The 13,128-nt window shown below is 41.5% G+C and overlaps 1 protein-coding gene across 5 annotated transcripts in view; it reads right to left on the reverse strand.

The window, feature by feature from the left end:
- The window catches only part of WWP2 (WW domain containing E3 ubiquitin protein ligase 2), a 145,746-nt gene that overhangs the window by 45,573 nt on the left and 87,045 nt on the right, over positions 1 to 13,128 (reverse strand). For all 5 annotated transcript variants that reach the window (XM_025426689.3, XM_035717040.2, XM_049110748.1 and 2 more), the window contains one exon: positions 9,088 to 9,215. In XM_025426689.3, the coding sequence (XP_025282474.1) occupies positions 9,088 to 9,215 (128 nt within the window). The remainder of the gene's footprint in view (positions 1 to 9,087; positions 9,216 to 13,128) is intronic.

A 13,128-nucleotide genomic window follows, 5' to 3' on the forward strand; every position in this document is an offset into this window, starting at 1 on the left:
CTTTTATATATTCAATGTTTATGACACACACAGAGTTGCATACTTCTATCGGGAGGCACATATCATCTGGTTGTCACCCTTTTGCAACGTTAGCACTCACTGATTACTGCCTAAATCCATAAATTGGTTGGAGACTGCGAAACAGTCATATTCTAAATCTACTATGTCCTTGGCTTATCAACTACTTGGCTACCTTGAGGTTCAGTTTGCAAAGAAAAAGTAGGAGAAATGCTTGGACCTTTCCTTTCACTTATTGGTTTTCAGAAAAATGAACTGACTTCCTCACATCCTCCAAAAATGAACAATGAAATTTTAGTCTGTGTAAAAATCATTATAAGCTCTTGGATTTAAACATATTTAAAATATTTCAACCCATGGTGATTATTGGGATTTTTTTTTATACTAAAATTGTCCCTACCTCTGGTTTGGGTTGACAAGGGAGGGAAGTGGCAAAGTTCTTCAAGTTTGCTTCAAATTCTATGCCAAAATTTCTAAGATAATTATTAAGTGGGAAAGTGTGGAACAGCATGTACATTGTCCTACTGTGTGTGTGTGTGTGTGTGTGTGTGTGTGTGTGTGTTTTCAAATATACATGCATATTGCTTGTATAGACAAAGAATATCTCTGAAAGAATCATAAGAAACCAACAGTGACTGCCTCTGGGGAGGAAAGTGGAGGCCCGAGGGCTGGAACAGGAAGGAGACTTTCTTTGTACTGTTTGAGCTTTTATACTTTTAAAATTCTCATGATATACATGTACTCCCTACAAAAAATAATTATTATGAAATTGTTGACCAGGAAAAGAACAAAAGCAGAGAGCCTAATTTTCCATGGCATGCCAATGGAAAAAGACCCTCCAATCAATGCTATTTGAACCTGACTCTTCACACAGATGCAAATCTAGTTCAAAAGGACAGACTGTGTCTGTCCACAGCCCTACCCAAGAGCCCTTCATTCACCACAGGAGCTCATCTGTTTTGGAGCTTTGTGCTACACTTTGATTTGGAAATAAGAGTATGAAAGCTGGATATCCTTGCACTGACAAGCTTTCTGTGTCTGTGCTTGTATTCTATTCTCAAAAAGTGTATGTATGTGTATATACACATTCTTAGAACATGAGAGCTTGAAAGAACCTCAGAGATAAATCCACCCTATCACAGCTTATTGTCTGAAGAAACTGAAGTTCAGATGATTACATTACTGGCTTACAGTCACACTGGTAACCCAGTGACAGAGCACCATGATCAAGCCATCATGTAGCTTCAGGTACAGAAAACAACTGGATTGACAAAAACAAGGAGACAAGGAGTTACAATTTACTCATGTCTTCAAGAACAACTATATTTTACATTATAGCTCTATTCAATACAAAGAGCCAATGCTCTCTATTAACCCTAATTCTCTGATGGAGACAACTGAGCTCACCGCGAAGACTGCACCCCTTCCCTAGACCAAGGGCAAATTTGTTTCCTTCATTTTTCACTACTTGCACTCTGTCTCCAGTGTCCTTGCCTACACCTCTCTGCTCACTGTGGCCCCACTCTCTGGAGACCCTGTCCATGACTTCAGCCAGACTGATCCTCTCTGTGGATCTCACACCTGTGGTCTTGACTACTCAACCACACAGCCCCGTTGATGTCTGCTGTGTTAGTACCTAGCTGACAGTGTCTTCAGCAATTTTCTTTTAAATAGATTACAGAGCAGAGACCTTATTTTGTAAATCTTTACACCATCCACCATCCATGGTCCTTAGCAAAATGGCATTTGACAAATATTTTTTCAATACTTTTTTTTAAGATTTTATTTATTTATTCATAGAGATGCAGAGAGAGAGAGAGAGAGAGAGAGAGGCAGAGACACAGGCAGAGGGAGAAGCAGGCTCCATGCAGAGAGCCCGACGTAGGACTCGATCCAGAGTCTCCAGATCACACCCTGGGCTGCAGGCGGCGCCAAACCGCTGCGTCACCAGGGCTGCCCTATTTTTTCAATACTTGTTCAATAAACCTAATAATCTAATGAAAGGGATCTGAAACAAAAACACCTGACACTTGTGTAACACTATCAATTGCAAAGCAGTTTCTTTTCATTTTTATTTTGGAATAATTTTAAGCTTAAAGAAAAGTTGCAGGGATGCCTGGGTGGCTCAGCAGTTGAGTGTCTACCTTTGGCTCAGGGAGTGATCCCAGGATCTGGGATGGAGTCCCGCATCGGGCTCCCTATGTGAAGCCTACTTCTCCCTCTGCCTGTGTCTCTCATGAATAAATAAATAAAATATTTTTTTTAAAGTTGCAAAGATAGCAGAAAGATATTAATATTAAGGGAAAGTGGGGATCCCCGGGTGGCGCAGCGGTTTGGCACCTGCCTTTGGCCCAGGACGTGATCCTGGAGATCCGGGATCGAATCCCACGTCGGGCTCCCGGTGCATGGAGCCTGCTTCTCCCTCTGCCTATGTCTCTGCCTCTCTCTCTCTCTCTCTCTCTCTCTCTCTGTGACTATCATAAATAAATAAAAATTAAAAAAATTAAAAAAAAAATATTAAGGGAAAGTGAGTCAAGGGCATACTATCTTATATAAGCATACCACAACTATCAAAGCTAAAAAAATGAACACCAGTACATTACTATTAACCAAACTTCAGAACTTTATTTGGATTCACCAGCTTCTCCACTAATGTCCTTTTTCTGTTCCCAGATCCAATCTAGGAACCTACATTGCCTTTAGCAAATTTATTTTCATTAGTTCATTTATCTGCCCAATAGCTCCATAAGGATAATACTATCCCCATTCTATTTAAGATAAAACTGAAGCTCAAAGAGCTTCCATCCAAACAAGTGCCATGCAATTAGAAAACAGCAAAATCAGTACTCAAATCCAGGATACCATGAAGTAAAAGTAATGGTGGAGGGAGGGGAGAAGAAATGAAGATGGTTTAAATGGATTTCCTTTGTGGGAAGAAAAGCTGAGTACCAAGATGACACGGTAAATGGGGTAAGTAGGTAAAATGGTAGTTGAATGGCCTCTGGTTTCTGCAACAAGGAGTATTTCACAAGGTTCCCTCTGTGATGTTGTTAAACATTCTAACTTTATGAATCAGATATTCATTTAGGACTAAGACACACTCTAGTCACAGCCAAAAAAAAGATCAGGATTTGTAAATTCTTGTTCTTAATCCTGGACTCGCTTCCAGCTCACTGCATGTTCCAAGATCTTCAGGTGTATGTGGTGTAGTGCAGGCTCTTGGTACATACACAGGGCTTTTCAGGCCCCACACTCAGGCACAGCAAAGGCAACTGCCAAGGACAGAAACTTTTTAAACTGAATATCAGCCTGTAACATACAATGCACAGCAAAGCAGTCACTGTATCTCATCCATAAGACAAAAGCAGGGATCCCTGGGTGGCGCAGCAGTTTAGCGCCTGCCTTTGGCCCAGGGCGTGATCCTGGAGACCCAGGATCAAATCCCACATCGGGCTCCCGGTGCATGGAGCCTGCTTCTCCCTCTGCCTATGTCTCTGCCTCTCTCTCTCTCTCTCTCTCTCTCTGTGACTATCATAAATAAATTAATTAATTTTAAAAAATAATAAGACAAAAGCAATGGATTTCCAAGGCAATTAACTGCTCAGTTCTTCACAAGAGGAACCAAAACTAGAAAAATCTTTCATAATTAGCATGGCATAGAGTGGGTGAGGCTTATATATAAAGAAAAACAACTAAACTAAATGAAAAAGAAAAATTAGATGGAAAACAAGAAGAAAAACTTAGAGACAGGCAAAGCCACACCATGGGAAAGTTCAGTCCTTCTTTGACCAATAGGTACACTCACCCCACTTCCATTTATGTTCTAACATGCTTCTAGGAACCCAAAGACTGAAATTAGTTTTGAAAATGTATAAACTGCCAAAGACTATCAGGGAGAAAAAGTAATAGGGCAGAAGGAGCCCTTCAAGACATTAGAAAAACACACTACCACGTGTCAATAATCAAAATCACATGGGAATGGCCCCAAACTGGAAATAAATAAATGAAGTGAGTAAAGAGTCCAGAAATAAATTCTCACTGCATAGGAAGAACATGGTAAGTGATAAACACTAAGTAAAACCATCAGTGAGGAAAAAAAAAATTAGTATTTCTGGAGTAATAGGACCCCAATACAAAGAAAAATTAAATTTAGATTCAGACTTCATTATGTTTACATATGTATTTAGATATACTACTGTACATTCCATTACAAAACTTATTCTGTGACACGATGAAAAACAAAAGGTAAAACAGAATAAAGTATTTACTCCAGCCACAGCCAAGAGAGAATTTTTTCCACTACCAAAGCAAAAAGTAAAACTACACACATTTTTTTTAAATGCTCAGGCACAATTATTTTTAAATTTTCTATCTCCTTTTCTATAAAAGCCACAGAAAATGAGACAAAATGTAGAATAATATAGGAGGGAAACTTAAAATCATAAATTTAACAGATAAAATTTATACCTAAGTACTTTGTATACATTAAGATGGCTATTACCAAAAAACAAACAAACAAACAAACAAAAAAACAGAAAACAAGTGTTGGCAAGGATTTGGAAAAACCAGAACATTCATTCACTGCTAGAGGAAATGTAAAATGGTACAGCTGCCAGGGAAAATAGTTTGGGGGTTCCTCAAAAAGTTCCACAGAATTACCAGACATACACCCCACCAACTGTACTCCTAGGTTTATAGACAAAAGAATTGAAAGCAGTGACTCAGATAGATATACACCCACGTTCACAACAGCATTAATCAATATTATTCACAATAGCCAAAAGATGGGCGTGATCCATATGGTCCACCAACAGATGAATGGATAAATAAAATGTGATATACACATGCAGTGGAACATTACTCAGCCTTACAAGGGAATGAAATCTGATACATGCTACAACATGGATGGATCCTGAAAGCATGCTAAGTGAAATAAGCCAGAGACAAAAGGACAAATTATTCCACTTATAAGAGGTACCTAGAATACGCAAATTCTTAGAGACAGGAGAATAGGGAGAAAGACAATCATTATATGGTTTCACTCATACGGGGAATATAAAAAAAAAAAAGTGAAAGGGATTATAGGGGAAAGGAGGGAAAATGAGTGGGAAAAATCAGAGAGGGTGACCGAACATGAGAAACTCCTAACTCTGGGAAACAAACAAGGGGTAGTGGAAGGGGAGGTGGGCAGGGGGTTGGGGTGACTAGGTGATGGGCACTGAGGGGGGCACTTGGCAGGATGAGCACTGGGTGTTATGCTATATGTTGGAAAATAGAACTCCAATAAAAAAAATATACATATAAAAAAATATGAACACCAAAAAAAAGAGAGAGAGAGGAGAATAGAGGTTACCAAGGGTTGGTGCTGTGCTGGAGGATGGATGGAGAGGAGGAAGTTATTGTTTAAAGTGCGTAGAGTTTCAGTTTGAGAAGATGAGAAAGTTCTGGATGTGTGTAGTGGTAGTGATAGGTATACAACATTGAAACTAAATTACACACTTCAAATGGTTTAATGGTTATGTATATTTTGCCACAATTAAAAAAAACAACTGTACTAGAATATATAAATCTCTAAATCTCCAAATCTTAAAAAAAAAAATCAAATGCTATGAAAAAAAATCACACAAGAAGAAAGAAACAGTCAAATGAGAAACTAAATCGCTGAAAACGTGCAATTAGGTTCAACAATGAAGTGGCACCTAATGGCTGTTAGCAAAACAAGAAACCAGTATTTATACAGTTTTAGGAAAAAATAAACCTCATATACCACCTTACGGAAATTTTATGCTGCTTTGGAATGTATGATTCCAATCCCTTTGGAAGGCAATCTGGTAATAAACATTTGATCTCATTTTTTAAAAGTCATATCCTTTGATTCGAGAACTTTATGCAAGGGGGCCACCTGAGGGGCTCAGTGGTTAAGCAACTGTCTTTGGCTCAGGTCATGATCCCAGGATTGAGTCCTGCATCAGACTCTCCACAGGGAGCCTGCTTCTCCCTCTGCCTGTGTCTCTGCCTCTCTCTGTGTGTCTTTCATGAATAAATAAGTAAAATCTTAAAATTAAAAAAAAAAAACTTTTATGCAAGAAGAAGCAAAGCTGTGTACAAAGACATTAGCATTAAGATTTTGTTTTATAATAGGAAAATACAAAAGAATTAAAGAATAGTTAAATGAATTCTGACATATTAACTGTGAAGCAGTATGAGGTCACTAAAAAAAGTAAACAAGACACAGATAACATAGAAGCGTGTATAAAAAATGGAATAAAAAAAAACCCTCACATCCATGCTACATGACTATGATTGTATGAAATTATTCATAAAGACAAAAGCTAACTTTGAGGGTCTCGGGCACTCTACGTATCTTCTATAACTTATTCCTTATAACAACTTTATGAGATATATACTCCTGTCCTAATTTTATTAAAGAAAAAACTTAAGACCCAGAGAGTCATTGGGCCTTATACACATATCGTATGTGTGTGGGGGTGGGGGGTGGTGGTCAGAATCTGACCATGACCAGTGTGACTCCAGACTATATGCGCATGGAAATCACATTTAAGAGAGGAGTAAGAGATGTAATTTTCTTGGATAAAGTTTTCAATAAAAAGTTAGAAAGTAAATCACGGCACACAAGTCTCAATGAAGTGCTATACTGTTTGCCTACTTCTCGATTGCACCACTTCTAAAACTCAGTAATATTACATTTATACAGACAGGCTGCCATTCACTTTCATTTTATAAAAATGGATTCTTTACAGTTGTGACAACATGAAAAAACCACCTGGAAGTCGGCTCTGTTTTTGCCCTAAATGTCTTTTTCATGCATAACTGCAGAGCATAGCCAAAAAGGCTTGCTAAATAAATCTTGTATGTCTGTGGAAATATTTCCTGGAGGCACAGCTCGCTACCACCACCATTTTGGAACTGGTCCTCACGGCTCTAAGAGCCGCGTATTGAAAGATGAAGATGTCCCCACTCACGTCCTCAAACTCCCTTCTTGTCTTGCGCTGCCAAAGAGTACGGCTTCCCCGCAAAGGGAAGGTAAGATTTTTGTACCCCTTGGATAGACATGAAAGAGCCTACAAAGTCCAGGCTGGCTGGAAGGCAAAGGTGAACCGTCATCACGGCAGAGAGCAGAGAGACGAGACGGAGGCCAAGGCCTCGGTATTTTAACAGGCAGAAATCCCTAAAATGCAACGATTGTCCTTCACAAATGGGTTCTGGGAACAGTCTGGGCACTCAGATACACCACTATAAAACATTCCCAATGCAGTTTGGGGTTAGAGACATTTGGCTTTCTGAAGACATGGCTGGCACCTGCCTCGTCTGCTGAAACATAATGTTCCTGGAGATAAGGACAATACGCGAAGGTATCTAAAAATAAACGGGGGGAAACACAGATCTGGTCCAGTATCCAGTAAGAGTGACTCAAAGACCATCACCATATAAAGTCAATTTACCAATAGTTTTTATAAGAAAAGCAGGCATGGCTGAAGGAAACCAGCATCAAGTGACGTAGGCCCCTACAAAACAAAGTAGTTTGGTAGCCTGGCCACAGCCTCTAGAAACAAGTGGTTCCAAAAAACCAGTTCCTCTCCCCATTTGTAAATGCTAGCCCTCCTCGACAAGTGACCTCTTTTTCTAAGAGCATGTTTACCGGTGCTCATGGAGCTGTATAGGGTTTTCGTAACACAGTCCAGAACCCCCACCTCACCGCCCCTGGAAGCTGGGCCCCCCATGGCTGCTCCACCTGGACGTTCCAGGGCACGGATATGGTGGTTGGCACAGGAGCACCAGGCGCGCTCAGATGGCAGCCGCTTGTACTCCTCGTCTCCAGCTCATCCTCATCCTCAAGGCTCAGTGTGAGCTAGCTAACTCAAGTCCTGCAGGCAGGTCCCAAACTCCAGGGACAATGTTCCAGTCACCACACACGAGCCCAGAAGGACATGCCACTCTACCCTGCAGTCCATTGTACCTAATGGTCTAACTACACCGTAACTATAAGGGGGCTCTGCAACCCTCAGACAGTGCTGCCAGAACTGAAAGCCACTAGAAAGTAACCTCACTTGATTTTTTCTACTCAGTACGTTCGTCTCACAAAGGGCAGTAACAAGACCATGGACATGCTCTGTGAAGAATGAATGCGGCTCCAGATCTCCCATCTTCACACCACACCTCGGCTACCACAAGCATCTGCAGAGCTACTTCCATCCCATGTACTGATGTAAACATCTGCATTTCCCCCATCTACAGTTTACTGAAGCAAACATCCAAGTCCTTTCCCAACTCCTTCAAATTAAGACAAATTACCAAATGGCTGCCAGCCACTCAAGATATGACAATCTTCAATAGGTTTAGAAAAGTGAACCTTTTTTTTTTCCTTTTTCATTCAACACTGTCCTGACGAGACAGAAGGAAAGCATGACAAAAACTGGTTTGTTTTGAAAGAGGTCCTTCCCTTCCCACTTACAGAGAAGCAGAACCAAGGGCAGAAAAGTCTCTGGATATGGAAGGGCTACGTATTCTCAAATGGGACAAATACTCCCACTGGAACAACCATGGAACGTGCCCCCCCACAGACCCTCCCATCTCCCCACCCTCCCAAAGCCACCTGACCCTGGCTCTGCCCCTAGTCAGCATCCCAACCGACCCAACAGTGCTGCCATCTTCTCAAACTCAGCTCTGAGCAATAATACTTAGTCTTCTTTCTCCCTAGTCTGATCATTTCCTTAAATGAAGGAAATAAAAAATGTGTCATATACAAATAAGACAGCCCCCTTCCCCCAGTACTGACAAGAAATGAATTTTAAAAACCAATACTTTTTATTTTTGTGCAAAGCAATATTTTAGAAGAGTACAGTCATATGGAGAATGATCTTGGCTGAACAGAACATGCCACAGACAAAAGAAGATGGGCCAGTGGAAAGGTTGATGGATCCAAGTTCATTTTAGTATTGGAGTCTCCTCTTGCCCACCCTACATTCTGGCAGCTGGCAGAGTCCTGACTCCATATGAGCCTAGAAGCCACTGCTTTAGTCCAGCCTGGTATTTTGTGCTGTCACTCACCTGTGCCATTGGCCAAGCCACTGTGGGTTGGGTTCTTAACGGGCTGGCGGTGCCGGTTGCTAGTACCGGGGCTTTGCTCACCGGCTGCTGTGGTTGTTCTGGCTGAACCACCTGAATGTCTGTGCGTCCTGGAAATTCAAAATATAAAGCAGAAAGATATAAGTCACTGTGAAAAAGAAAGAGGGATGTCCCATCTAAGTCACTGTATTCCCTCTCTCACTATTTATTGGAAATAAGACTTTAAATAGCCCCTCTAGTCTTTGAGTCCACAGAAGCTGGCTCTAAACAGAAAGACTCAGGTAAGCCTCCTTCTTGGTAATAGCCCAGAAGGCAACATTGGGTAAACTTTTCCACTTGAAGTAAACACATCCAGAGTGAATTGCCCCCACATCTGAAATAACTGGCAAAATATCCTGTGACCATCACATTATTTTTATTGGGCTCAAATGTAATAAATAAACAAGAATCACTGGACAGGCTACAGATGACTTAATTCTCCCATTAGGTAAAAAGAGCTCAAAACTCATCCAAATCCATTTTCTCTATAGCTAGAAACATATTTCCCTTGGGAAAAGAAGTCAAGGGGCACTAGACAACTCCAGCCAATGCATATGTTGACATGTTTCATCTAGAAAAGGTGACTTGATGGTCCATTCAAATAAATGAGGAACAAAGCACAAAGGGATCTATATCACAGAAAATGGCGGCATCTATAGGAGCAGAGAATCTGACAACTTCAGAGAACAATAGGCAGTATGCATTCTCACAGTCCTTAGTAGCCTGACTTCATTCACTCAGTGGAAATGTCTAACCCTCCTTGCCCTCAGTCCAGCCATTTTGTCAAAGGAGATTATTCTCCTACTTAGTCATTAACTATTAGTTTTCAAGTTGGAGTATTTAAATATTATCCAGGAAAGAAAACAACACCTCTGTCTAGGCAGAGAAACAGAGGTCCACAATCTGTACCATGTACATGGGGCAGCAAGAAATACTATCAAAAGGAATAACAATAACAATAGAAGTATAGAACATGCACTGAGCCAGAACGCTACGTAACAGATATCCATGGCATGCAGTGCACTTTATTTGTTTTATCTCATTTAACATGTAACCCTAGAAAGAGCTTACTGTTACTATGCCTATTTTATTTTTCCTTATCTAAAGAAAAAAAGAAAATAAGCAGTGGAGCAAGCCTCAAATCCACACAATCTAAGATCAAGAGTCCATGTTCTTTGGTTGGAGACTGGGCGTGGGTAGCCTGGACTGGAACTGAATCCCTTTCCAGGCTATTCTTTTCACTGGGCACATGACCGATGGTGAGATGAAGAACCCTAATGGAAAAAGGTCTCCTGCTGGGCTAGAAGGCTCCATATCGACCAGAACACCTCTGCTGGTGAGACTCTCTTATCCAGTGTGTTGGGACAAGCCCACAATACAACAAACTCGAAGGTTCCTAGGGGAACAAGAAGTGCCCCCACCAACTACCTTCACCAGCACAAGAAACAGACTTTTTCCAACAAGATGGGCATAAGCCAAAATATTAATAGTGATTATATCTGACTTTTGTAAATATGAATTCCCTTAGCTTTTCCTTTTGTGCTCTTCTAGAGTTTTCTAGTTTTCTTTCCTGAACTTGTATACTTTCGAGTAAGGAAAAAACACAATTTTTTAAGGAGGAAAACAGTTTTTCTTAGACCACAACTATAAGAAAGGAAGGAAGGTAGGAAGGAAAGAAGAAACCTAGCAAACTGTGGAGCTCTTCATACCTAAAGACTGCATGGCAGTTAAAAATGGATACAGAGGGCACAAGTGAGCTATGGAAATACAGATTTAATTTGGACTCTCTTTTTCCATCTTATTTTTCCCTGAGCTAATTTCATAAATCAAAAGCTGTCAACCACACCTCAGTCAAGAAAAATATTTCAAAGTCCCCACTTCATGGGAAGAAATGTTAGTATTGAGCATTTTACCACAACTCCTCATCAAAAGCAGAATGAGTCCAGATTAGTTCCAAAGGGAAAGACAGTCCTCAAACACTAGTGAATGTGTGTGTACATGTTGAGGGCCGAGAGCTTGACAGAGATAAAATTGGTTAATAAAAGGTTTATTTCAGCCAAAAATACCCTTAAAAGGACAAAGAAGCCTCTCTGATTTGGTACACACAACCCACAGCCGAGGGCTGTATCACTCAAGAAGCAGCAGGCTGTGTGGGCAGCATAGAAAAGGCGACACTGGTGTACACACACACACACACACACACACACACACACACACACTCCCCAACAAGCCCATGATCACTTCCAGTCGAAGGCTCCTTATCCCTCCGAAGAGCAGCTGGACTTGACAACAGGGTGGGCCCCATTAACTCTCCTGGCTCCTCCCTCCCTTCCCCGAAAGGGCATGTGGGCAGAGTTGAGAGAGAATACTTTCAGAAATGTTTAACCACTAATGATAGCAGCTTGCCCTGAATGATGGGCTGCAGCAGGGCTGGGATTAGCCTGTAAACCAGGGGCAGCTGGGACCACTTGGCATGAATTGCTGCCTCCCTGGCCGCAGCCCACGGCCACCTCCACCCTCCCCCCAACACACACACACACACACACACACACACACACACACACACCAGATTTTCCCTTGCCCTAAATCGGGACTTTCCACCTTTTTTCACCTTGAATTACCTTTAAAATAAGACACTCAGAAAGAAGAGAAGGCCTCAACAGTTGAGGAAAATCTTATCTTCACCAGTTTCCCCTCTTGGAAGACTCACTCAACCCTTACAAGATGGGATTGTGTCGTGATTAAAAGTTGGCCCAAATGCTGAAACCGCACACCAAAATCCAAAATAGTATCAAGACAAAAGCGAGACGATGGGGTGGAGATGAGCTGGGCTCCACCACAGGCAGCCTGGCTTCGGCTCTGCCAGTGACTTCAACTTTGGCCTGATCCCGCCACCATGTTGAGGGTGGGGATGGGCAGTGGGGGTGGGAGCATGGGTGGATTATGTTGCCCCTGGGGCAGTGAGAAGAAGATGGAACAGCAAAATTCCACAACTGCTTCAAGTTATCTAGTTACAGAGATTCAGCTCTCCTTACAGCGTGCCCCTCTCAGAATGCTGGGGTGATCATCTTTACTTAAGTTCCTCTCTCAGAACCTGAGGCCTCCATAAGAAATCCAGTCAAGGCCAGGGCCCTGGAATTCTCTCTCCACACTCCCAGAAGCAGATCTGCTGCATGTGAAGTCCCCCAGACAGCGCCCTGGGCTGTCCCTTAGCATTCAAGCTTTGCCATTCACAGAGGTGGCCTCAGTCCTCAGCTGTACTCTGACAGCTTGGTTGCTTTGGGACATCTTGTGTCACACTTCACGAAAGCCACTGAATAGCATTCGATTATTTTCTAATCACTACGTCCTGTTCCAGGGCTAGCAACAAAACAGAAAGGGTCCCTGGCGCTTCCAGGTTGGTAAACACATGGAGATGTGGGTAGAGTACCATGCCTAGAGAGGGCACAGGAGCACTCCACCTTTTCCCCATACCTCACCTTATGTATCTCTTTCATCTGGCTGCTAAATCATATCCTTTATCATATCCTTTTAAAAAATAGTGAACGTTAAAAAACAAAAACAGAAAGAGTCCCTGACCTCCAGAAGTTTACATCTTCATGGAAATGCAGTGATCTGTAATCTTGCTCAGACACAAACCTGCACCACACTCTACAATGCTGACATGTGAGAGCCACTTGACCAATGAGTGAGCCTGCTGACAACCTGGCACTGTCTCTCCAGCGCAGCTTTGTTGGCCATCATCACATATGCAATAATTCATGTGCAGTAAACAAAACTCTGTTTCTTTGGTTAAAAAAGAGGCTAGCCCTAGCATTGGTAACATAAGTGAAAATAAAATGAACGTCCAAAAAACCAATGGCTCACAAGCCAGAACAAAAAATTTTTTGCCAAATTAAAAGTGGAATTCAATATTTGATAGTGGCTCAGAATTTGAGATTAAAAAGTCTATCATATTCTTCATGTGGAAATTGATTTTTAAAA

This window comes from Canis lupus, chromosome 5, assembly GCF_003254725.2.
Source record: "Canis lupus dingo isolate Sandy chromosome 5, ASM325472v2, whole genome shotgun sequence".
NCBI classification, from domain to species: domain Eukaryota; kingdom Metazoa; phylum Chordata; class Mammalia; order Carnivora; family Canidae; genus Canis; species Canis lupus.